At 41.5% G+C, this 11328-nt stretch overlaps 2 protein-coding genes and 1 pseudogene across 2 annotated transcripts; all 3 read left to right on the top strand.

Moving 5' to 3' along the window:
* The first annotated feature begins 4794 nt into the window (after positions 1-4794).
* Positions 4795-5916, top strand: LOC148908423 (uncharacterized). Its single transcript, XM_089035867.1, has one exon. The coding sequence runs from the start codon at positions 4795-4797 to the stop codon at positions 5857-5859; it is 1065 nt and encodes a 354-aa protein (XP_088891993.1). The 3' UTR covers positions 5860-5916.
* Positions 4873-9486, top strand: LOC148908421 (uncharacterized; annotated as a pseudogene).
* Positions 6694-8313, top strand: LOC148908422 (uncharacterized). The gene has a single exon (XM_089035866.1). The coding sequence runs from the start codon at positions 6694-6696 to the stop codon at positions 8311-8313; it is 1620 nt and encodes a 539-aa protein (XP_088891992.1).
* Positions 9487-11328: the final 1842 nt, after the last annotated feature.

The raw sequence follows: 11328 nt of genomic DNA, 5'->3' as shown, positions 1-11328 counted from the left end.
CCGTCCGTGTACACAACACAGGAAACCCGCTTGATATCAAAACAAAACTACTCACAAATGCGGCTCTCAAATGCACAGAAAAAATCGCTTTAGGACAAGTTATAGACCAAAACTAATTAAAAAAAACTTTCATGCAGTCAAAGATAGATCAAGAAGTGTTCTCCAAGAATTCAGATGTGTGTTTTTTTAGCAAACAATGGTGTTTTTTTTTTTTGTTTTGTTTTGTTTTTTTTTTGACAAGCATTTTTCTCGACGAATCGACAAATCAAAGAATTTCTCTCAAAACTTTTTATATTTCTATAGATAAGCTTGATTTTGTTTTAATGCTGGAGGAAATATAACACGGAGATCATATTACGACAACAAATATTCGTCCTTTATTTAGCTTTGTAAATCTTTAACAATTCGGTTGTTTTTAACCAGCTATCGTAAGTTTTTCGTTCAAGAAAAATGCACCAGCTTTGTTTGCCTCCTATCGCGGGGTCCCATCGGCAAAACAAAGAAGACTTTCATTCAATAATGTTATATCTTTCCACACATACTTTATTTTAATCATTGAATGAAATATAATTTTACACCAAACATTCAACTGTTTATTAAAGCTGTTCGAGCAAGTATGATTATAAAAAAGAGCTTAAATTTGTGTTGTTGAGAGATGTTATTGTATAAAAACCTTGTCTTTCACTTTAAAAAGCTAAAAAATATTCAAAAACATTTACAAACGCCAATAGGCCCTTTGCAGTTAACGGTCACGTGTCTGTACTGGACTGCAAAATTTTTGTTTTTATATTAAATTGGTGATTCTTTTTAGCTACTTGTAAAGAATTGAATGAAAACATGTGTATCCAATGTGTTACGAAATGCAGTTTTATTGCGATCTCTCAAAACAGGTTGTAGAAAGTTTGTTTGCTCACCAGTATATTTCACCCATGGGAATCAAAATGTTCATTCATTTGCTCTCAGTGAATTAATAAGCACGTGATTACTGAGCTGCAAAGGGCCTATTTACTGACAAGAAATTTGTCATTTTGTATTTTGCATTGCCTTTTGCATTATTTTCTATTTTGTCTCAGTTGTTCTTGTCAAGTTTAACTGAATGTAAACTTTGTCTCGTTCTGTAAAAGACATAAGTAAGCTTAATTTTCTGCTCGCCGTAATCAGTTTTCAAGTCTGTTTTTTAGTCTTGATTTGTCCTAAATCTCCAGATTTTCGATTTCAATGAAAGACATCCGAGGTAAATTTCACTAAACTTGATATTTGATTGGATTATCTGTAGTTATCTTTCGTTTTTCTTAAAGTAAAAGAGATTCAAAGCCTAAAACTGTCGGCCTTGGAAAATTTTGTCGAAGAAAATAACAAAACTAGCCACTGAGGGTGGTGGTGAGTTGTGTACAAAATTCCTAAGTGGGAGAGTATACTCGCGCAAAAAAAAAAAAAAACCACAAAAAACAATGTAGTGCATTTTGATTCGATTTCACTGCATGGTTTTTATTATGGGAGAAATTATCTTCATCTCGAATAAAAAAAAAATTGAAGATTTTTTCCCCGATCTTATTTTTACCTTTCAGTTTCATTCAAATTGTTCTCCCTGTGACTTCCGTATTGGGAGCTCCGCTTTTAGGCAGTGCCTAAATATATATATTAATCAAACAATGACCAATCAAATTTCAGGATGAAGTTAGCCAATAGAAACCCTTTTTTGACCAGGGTCAGGGTCTTCTTGCCTTGGCGTGAGAGTGGCCCAGGAAAGATGTTGGTAGATCAATAAACTAGATAAGTTTAAAAAAAGTAATGAGGCATTTAAATAGAAGAACAGCTCCAGCAAAAAACGTAACTTGGTGAATCCGGATATCGATCCCGGTACCTCTCGCATGCGAAGCGAGCGCTCTACCATTTGAGCTAATCCCCCTTGTTCTTGTAATCCGCTCATATTAGTTACGCTATTATCACATTACTCTACTTCAAGGGTTGGATATTGTATAAATGTTTTATCGATATCACTCGAGAGGATAGTCAAATATGTAGTTGGAACCATCTGTAGGTAAAAAGGACGTGAGATCGGTTGTTAAAAGGTAAGACCTTCAACCACATACTAAAAAGTACTTTGAACCTCAAAAACCAATTGCATTATTTGATTTTATTATACAGCACACACATTCCTTATGAATCACAACCATTTTCGAGTGCAATTACCAGATCATACAGAGCGATAATACACGTCTTTGAACCAGTATTCAACAAATTTATTTAGCTAAGAAAAGGCAAGAAAATTTTATCTTTTTCCTTTACGCCGCTCACGTCATTGGTTTGAGTTCGTGTCTTTCAAGTTTGCTTGTTTTCGAAAAAAAAAATTTTTTATGCACTTTTTCTCATTTTTTCGTTTCATACAATAAACAAATTCAATGTTAACATTTACTGTTAATAAACAATTTGTTACACCGCTGGTTGTGTATTACAGCCGAATAGTTTTTGTCTTGAATCTGTATTTATTTTATACATACTGAGATTTTCTTATCAAATCTCCCTGTATGAAAAACAAGTTCGCGACTTTCTTTAGCCAATCAGAGAGGCCAAACGATTTGTCACGCGTGAAAAAAGCGTTTCGTCCAATCGCAAACCATTGGTCGAGGGGGGCGAATCGTGTTTTCGCGGTCATCGCGGGTAGCTTTGTCAAGCAGCTTTCAAATATTTTTAGTGTATTCAAGTTGTTCGTTCGCTGCGCTCACTCGTTCGATTTCAGATACTTCACCAGCTCGTGCGAAAATCCCGTACGCGCGCGCTTTGCATGAAGTAATCTCTATTTTTCGCGCCTCTGCGGGGCTCGAAAGACGGCCGCAATTTCGATCGTAAAATTTCCTTACTGTAGTACGCAACTAGCAATGTAATAACCTCTATTTATTGTTTGGTGGGAAAATTATGCCAAAATATTTTCCCACGCAGGTAAACGAACCCGGGACACGGCGGTGAGAGCGCCGCCTCCTAACCACTAGACCAGGTAGAATACGCCTTTTGCCTTCTTAGAAACCAAATAAAGAGACAAAATTGATAAGAAGATTAAAATGTTTCTATTTTGAGGCAGAGTCAAACCTAAGGGGGGAAATGATGGTGATTCGAAATAAAGAGAATGAGAACTTGATCACAAGAGTGAAAAACAACGAAAAGACATTAACGCAAAGAAGAAAGGAATAAAAATAAAAATAACTACATAGCAGATCAAGTTTTCGATCCTTCGACCTCTGGGTTATGGGCCCAGCACGCTTCCACTGCGGCACTCTGCTCATACCTATATCACTATGAATAGAAGCAATAGGAGCAATCAATTAAAATGAATCTTTTAGAAATGAGTAGGGGGGCTTGACTTTGTTTTTGTAGCGCGCAAACTGGGAAACACCCCCTCGGATAGAATGTCAATCCTGAGCAGGATGCCAAAGTTATTAAACTTTGACGGTAATCAAATTGTCTCAAACACCACCCCCAATTTTTATGTTTTTGATGTGTGGGAGTCACCTAATATCTTATATCTTATTATAGGAATATAGTTTGATGAGAGAAAATGCAAATTGCGCAACCGAGGGCATAATAGCGGAGCTCCATAGGTATAGAAATGTGGTAAACTATCCAACTCAGTTTTCGTAATCATCGCATGGGAACCCTGTGCGTAACCATTGAAAAAAATTGCCCATACATGGGAACAAAAGCAATGCGAAAAGGATTATGTTCTAGAGACGGGGGTAAAACGTCATCTCGCTTCAGGCTTATACCACAAAATATTGACGGCGTTGGAAGAAAATATCCTCCCAATACGGAATATATTTTCTCCCAACTAGCCGTCAATATTTTGTGGTATTGCCGTTTAAAAAAAAAGTTTAAATCGTTTTTCAAAAGTAGACAGTCACCTTAACAAATTGACATCAGTTTTTTATGTGTACGTCCTCTTATTGACGATAAATTGCGTCATCACATTGTCAAAGTAGTGTGGATCCACGAGGCGTAGTCGAGTTTTCACAATAACAAAAACGATAAAAACTTCTCATTTTCACTGATCGATACAACTAAAGGAAAGAGCGTACGCTCGATGACGTCAGCTTTATCTGTCTGTCCTCTTATTAATGATAAAAAATAATCAATGAGCGCGCGAGAAATTTGTAAGTTATTGTAAAAAAGTTTATAATACTTTTTTGTTTTATATTTTTGTTTTGTTTTGACCAAAACATATAGTTTTACGATTATTAAAAAAGTCCTTTCAGTGGATGTAAAAAACTTTTTTCGTTGCATTTGCAAGTAGTTTCCCTTTGAAATCAATTACTTACAGACGGACTGAAGTGACATATTCAAACCATAAAAAATCAATTGGATTCATTAACTACGAAATTGATTTAATGTATAGAATATAAGACAGAGAATCCAAATTTAGTAAAAACCACTTCTCGGTCAACTGCTCCCAGAAAGTTTGAAACGAGGATAGCACAGCCCGCCTCTTTGAGATGAAGATCGCTTAACTGTTAATGCTGAATGTTAGCAAAAAATAGATATCCTTTCTAAAGAAAAAAGTTCCTATCGTCTTTAATCATTAAAAGTCGTTTATAAAAGAGAATATATAAATATAAAAAAAGATCTGTGGCTAAATGAAATGAAGAAGAAGAAAAAAATGTACTCTTAATGCGGTGAGAATCGAACTCACGTCCACTAACTTTAATTAGATATTTAATTCCAAAATACAGAAGGAAAAAGATAGTGCCTTACGCAGTTTGTACGCTACACCAACGCTATTTGTTTTTACGCTATACTCTCGTTATGTCTCGGGCTACACGAAGTAGTACGGCCGTATTCTCTGCAGAAGACCGGCAGGAGATTATCCGGGAGGTTGTTCAAGCGGTTTTGGAGGCATCCTCTGCAAATGGGTCAGGAAACTCGTCCTCCTCGCCACCTTATTCTTCACAGCCTGCACTGCCAACTTCTTCCACCTCCGCAGTGGTTTCTGCTACGCAGGACGCTACAGGTACGTCTATTTTACCTGTACCTTCATTCGCCAGCACTTTTACGCTACCATCGCAGTCATTGGCTGACACGAGCGCTACGCTAGCTTTCTCAGCATCTGTGCCGAGCTCCGTCTCGTCGGTTTGGGCGCCATCATTGCCATCTGTTTCGGCGGTCTTGCATCAGCCTTTTATCGTTGGCCCAGGTTGCTCTCCCGTTCCCGCAAAGCTGGTTACCCAGATCATCAGTGGCAAGTTCGTCGACATGAGCGATCTCATTTCTCCTAACCTGGTGGAGACGGAAAACGAGCCCCAACTCTTCTTTGATGGTCGCATCGTTTTGACCTCTACGCCCAAGCGCCAGCGGCGAAAGGTAGAGGACATAATGACGTGGGTCGAGGCGTTCAGCATTTACTCGCTCGTGCTGACTTCTTATTTTCCCAATCGCTGGAAAGATCTTTTGCTCTACAAGCTGCTTATTCTGCGAACCTATCGCCAGTTTAGCGGCCGGGCTTGGCTGTCTTACGATAAGGCTTTTCGTGAGCACGCAGCAGCAAGCAAACTCACAGACTGGTCGCACATCAATAGCCAGCTCTACAGTTTCCACACCGCGGGATCTGTCCCACGCGCTCTCAGTGCTACAGCTGCTGAAGGAGCAGAACCCAAGGGCTCATCCAATAGCGACACCATATGCCGTTCTTGGAATCGGGGGCAGTGTTCTTCGCGTTATAGTGGCTGCCGCTTCGCACACAAGTGCTCTTCATGTTCTGGCCGCCATCGCTTGGTAGATTGCCCGAGTGGGACCGACGAGTCTTCGGAGTCCAAACGGAAATCCACGTTTGCCGAGTCGTCGGGGGAACTTCACAGGTCTAAGCGCCGCTAATCCAAGCACGCTAGTACTTTATGTTATACTTATGGTTCTTACAAAAAAAAAAAAAAAAAAAATGTTCCGTTTAATTTGTTCTTTAGCCTTAGCTATCTTGTATAGCACTCTATAATTTTCGCTCGTAATCTTGTCTAGACAGTTCAAGTGCATTTAGATTGTGTATTGTCAATTGTCTGGAACGTTTCAATGGTCTCGGGACATTTCGTGCCGTCGTTATTTCTTTTCTGCATGCTAGGCTTTATGAGAAACGCAGACAATGTCACTGGTATTTCATTGCATATGATATATATACATATATATATATATTTAAAAAAAAAAAAACCTTTCGTGCTAGGACTTTTGTGTTATCTCTCTATGCTGTCATACCTTTTAGCGCGTTATATTTACAAAACCTTGATACAATCTTTTCGCGTAACCAGGCCCTTAAGAAATTAGCTTTGCTGTCAGTCTGGCCTCTATGATTGGCTGCGGCGTTATTAGGACAATTAAGCCGTCTTCTAGCTGTCTCTGTAGGTCCCTTTGTATGCTATCGCAACAGCATTTCAAGCTTTACGTCGGGACCCTCTTACGCGTTTATTTTGCTAATTTTTCGTTCTTTTCGAGTCCCGTGTTATCGCCAGAGTGGGTCCTCCCCCTCCCATAGCATATACTTTACTCTCGATATATTATGTTTATGTGCATGTAATTTTACCCCGTCTAAGTTCCTATCTAGGGTAATTAGCTTTACTCGTCGTTTATCGCCTCACGTATCTCTTTTTAAGTCGTGTGAGCAGTTCGGAACATCTGCCGGTCACTATTATTTTCACGGTCGTATTGTATCTTCTTTCAGCTATGCTTAACCTCCCGTTGGTATCTGACGTCACGCCCCTTAGTGTTGAGTGGTTTTCCCAAGAGTTGCTATCACACCCAGACCAGATTGAAGTGGCTTATGTTTTAAGTGGGATTCGATATGGTTTCAAAGTTGGATTCCAAAGTCAACTCAGCTCTTTAAGATCGGCCAAGAGTAACAAGGAAACCGCTATCCACAACCCTCAGGTGATTGATTCGTATCTGCAAAATGAGGTCAGGTCGAACAGGGTCGCGGGCCCCTTCTCCGAACCTCCCCTTCCTGACCTGCACGTCAGCAGCTTTGGGGTGATACCTAAGCGTGGCCAGCCTGGAAAATGGAGGCTCATAGTCGACCTTTCATCTCCCAGGGGACTTAGCGTGAACGATGGTATCGACCGCGAGGCTTTTACCCTTCAGTATGTCAGGGTTGATCAAATCATTCGGATGATCTCTAGCCTTGGTACCGGAGCACTGATGGCAAAGTTCGACGTCGAATCGGCCTACCGTAATATTCCGGTTCATCCTTCTGACAGGTACCTTCTCGGTATGAAGTGGCGCGGAAAGTATTACGTTTACTTAGCGTTACCTTTTGGTCTTCGATCAGCCCCGTTTATTTTCAATGCGGTAGCCTCGATGATAGAGTGGATTTTGGTGAACAATTACCAAGTTAGCAATCTCGTTCATTATCTTGATGATTTTATCATGGCGGGCCCTCCTAACACTGACGCCTGCGCAGTTAACCTAGCTAAGTCACGTCAAGTATGCCGCACTCTAGCTGTTCCGCTACATCCCGACAAATGCATAGGCCCTGATACTACCCTGGTTGTTTTAGGCATCGAATTGGACTCAGTGAACCAAATTGCTCGTTTGCCAGCAGATAAGTTATGCAACCTTAAACTATTGATTGCTACCTGGCGGTCGCGACGCTGGTGTAATAGACATCACCTAGAATCGTTGATTGGCCACCTCCACCACGCAGCGAAGGTGGTGTGGCCTGGTCGCACGTTTATACGGCGCATGATTGACCTGCTAGGCTGTTTCCGCAAGCGAGACCATCCTATACGTCTGAATTGGGAGTTCCATCGCGACTTAGACTGGTGGCACCAGTTCCTCTCTACGTGGCACGGGGTTTCTTTTTGGCTGTATCCTGGTATCCCAGTCGTAGGCGATACCCAGGTGGTATCGGACGCCTCAGGAGCAATTGGTTATGGAGCTTTTCTGGACCAAGCGTGGTTCAACGGTGTCTGGTTGGAGAAGCAGGGTTCTCAATCTATTGCATATAAGGAACTCTTTCCGATCGTTCTAGCCGCGCATGTGTGGGGCCATCGGTGGTCCAAAAAGCATGTCATCTTTCGTTCCGACAACGAGGCTGTGGTGTTCATGCTGAACGGCAGGACTTCTAAAGTCCCCGACCTGATGCGGCTGTTGCGCAGTCTGTTGCTAGCGGCAGCGCGCTTTAACTTTTCCTTTTCGTCGCTCCACATACGCGGCGTCCACAATGCAATCGCTGATGCCTTATCCCGTTTTCGTTGGCAGGAGTTCAGGCGTTTGGCTCCTTCAGCACACCGATCCCCAACTCCAATTCCGCATCAGCTTCTTCTCAACTTGACCAGTCCACTCTAAAGAAACAGTGTCAGGAATTCCTCCTAAATGGCCTGGCTCCCACCACACGTCGCACTTACGCGTCTGCTCAGCGTAAATTTATTGATTTTTGCCATCAGCTTGGCAAAGTTCCTGTCTTACCTGCAGATGAGAGAACTTTATGTCTTTTTGTAACGTTTCTGGCACAGTCGCTTCAGCATCGGTCTATTAAAGTCTACCTGTCAGCGGTTCGGGCCCTTCACATCGAGCAGGGTCACGCAGATCCATTGGTAAATTGTCCGCGGCTGCATCAAGTCTTTCGGGGCATTAAACGTTCCCAAGGGTCCCAGTTTTCACAGCGTCTACCGATTACCGACGCTCTCATGCTCACCATTTTCAAGGCCCTGGATATTGACTCGTTTGACCATGCCATGTTTTGGTCGTCACGTACGCTCGCATACTTTGGTTTCCTGCGATCGGCAGAGTTTACGGTCTCCAGCTTGGCCAGTTTCGACCCCACCATTCACCTGCAGGTCTCGGACTTGTCGTTTGATAATTTGGACCGACCATCGTGCTTACGGGTATGGATCAAAGCATCCAAAACCGATCCTTTCCGCGCAGGGTGCTATGTTCGCATTGGTTGTGGCGTCTCCCCACTGTGTGCGGTGACTGCAATGTCCGCTTTTCTGCATAAAAGAGGAAATGCTTCAGGTCCACTATTCTTATTAAAGAATGGCCAACCATTGTCTCGAGAGTTGCTGACGTCGTGGCTGAGGGATATTTTTCGCTGGTGCGGGAGTGACTGGTAATTTTTCCAGCCATAGCTTCAGGATTGGAGCCGCCACAGTTGCAGCGCGCAATGGTGTTCCAGATCACATGATCCAAACCCTTGGCAGATGGACTAGTAACGCTTATCAAAGTTATATCCGGACACCTACAGAATCCTTAGCCTCGATCTCGCGCTATCTTTCTCAAGCTTAATTTCCTGGAGTGACCTTAGTTTGGGTTGGTGCTTGGATCATTGTGGTGGGAGGCCCTTCTTCCTGTTCCTCCTCTCCAAGCACCTTGGAGAATCATTTGGAGGTGACAGGGTTGCCATAGTTACCGCTGACCTCCGCCGAGTTCCCGAGGCTCCTCCCACCCAAGCACCAACGCCAAGCTCATCTACGTGTGATGAGTTTAAATGTGGTTAAATAAAATATTTAAGCAAAGTTAGACTTGAACTAAGTTGCCTGTTATCGCAAGTATCTGTCATCAAAAGGCTATAGCTTCGCGGCCATCTGATAAGCAAATTAATGTCTCACGCAATGAGATGAATGATGAACAGATGGTATCTGGGGACGAAGCTTGCATCGGGTGCTATCCAATTTCGCTAACGCCACGTGCTATCCGATTTCGCTAACGCTATGCGCTATCTCATATCGCTAACGCTAGCTTACGCAGTTTGTACGCTACACCAACGCTATTTGTTTTCCCACCCACCCTCCACTAAGGTAAGTATAGGTAAGTATTCCACTGCCAAGTCAGTGTGACGGTGCTAGGTGGGAGGTGACAGGGTTGCCATAGTTACCGCTGACCTCCGCCGAGTTCCCGAGGCTCCTCCCACCCAAGCACCAACGCCAAGCTCATCTACGTGTGATGAGTTTAAATATAAAAAAAGATCTGTGGCTAAATGAAATGAAGAAGAAGAAAGAAATGTACTCTTAATGCGGTGAGAATCGAACTCACGTCCACTAACTTTAATTAGATATTTAATTCCAAAATACAGAAGGAAAAAGATAGTGCCTTCATGCCATACCCCGAGACATCCGCTGGGTCATCGTATGGACTTCGGACATGACGGCGATTAAGTCCCTCTGCCCTTGGGTGTACGGATTACGCAGAATAGTGTTCTAGCCGAAGCATCAGGGGAGAGACTAGCCGGCCCCCATATCTACAGCTAATCCCTTGCACTCTGCCACGCACTGGCACGTTGATTTGAAGTGGAAAATAATCTAGTCTATCTGGTTGTTTGTTGTCATGGCTATTGTTGTGCTAATTTCCTAAAATCGTGGCTCAGTGGAAAAAACTTGGGCTTCCAAGACACTGAGTCAAGCACGTTTGAGAGAGTACTTGGATGGGTGACCTAAAATTCATAGTTATCCGATTCTCTTTTTTTTTAAGACACTCGAAAAGATAAAAAAGTTATGAAAGTTTTTTCCACTTTTAATCCGCCATAGTTTAACCCATTCCTGTCTGTCCAAATGCTTTGAAAAGTCTTTCGGAAACATATTAGCTCCTATTATCCGTTTTTTATGAAGGTTTTAATGTTTTTATTTTTGTTGGCGTTGTCATTATGGTCTTTTTGGGCTTTTTTGAATCTTCATGGATTTTGTTTAGTTTCCGACGAGAAAAATACCTTCAACATCAGTAAAAAGTTGAAATTAAACATTCATGTATTCTTTATAGACGAATTTCAAAAAAATTAAACCTAACAACTGATGTAAAAGAGCATTGAAAAAGATCAAATCAGAATAGTTTTCAGTATACGAAGAAGCTAAAAACAGCGAAGACGCCAGGGAAGGAAACAGCGATAAAAATGCGATAAAAATAGCGAAGAACCTACAGTGAAGACAGCGAAAAAACCATTTAACGTGGTGTTTTTGATAGTAAATAAAGTTTAAGTTCAAGTGATTAAGAAGATGATGAACAAAACGAGTATTTTTTTCAGACACGAATCAGAACGAACTATTGGCAACGACTATTAAAATGTACTGAAGAAAAATTACTGTTATATATCACAGAGTAAAAAACTACAAAAGGCACTGAAATGATCTTTAACATTTATTTAATATATTTAGCTTGCCAAAATACGGTATGTCACTTTATGCAAAAGACATTGTCCATTGAGAAAAGGTGAATTAATTAAAAAGTTTGACTTTTAAAACTAGAACTTTCTTTCATTTTTTGCACTTAAAATTTTCGCTCCGCCTCAACGTTCAGGTATTTTTTCATAACTTTTCAACTTCTAAAGTCCCCAACAGACAATAGAAATACAATCACAATATCGGCCAAGTA

The sequence above is a fragment of the Actinia tenebrosa genome, unplaced genomic scaffold (assembly GCF_029948245.1).
Source record: "Actinia tenebrosa isolate PJP-AT-01 unplaced genomic scaffold, QUT_ActTen_1.0 PGA_scaffold3__52_contigs__length_22856419, whole genome shotgun sequence".
NCBI lineage: Eukaryota > Metazoa > Cnidaria > Anthozoa > Actiniaria > Actiniidae > Actinia > Actinia tenebrosa.
Note: the sequence above shows the minus strand (reverse complement) of the source record. Positions and strands in the feature narration are given on the sequence as shown.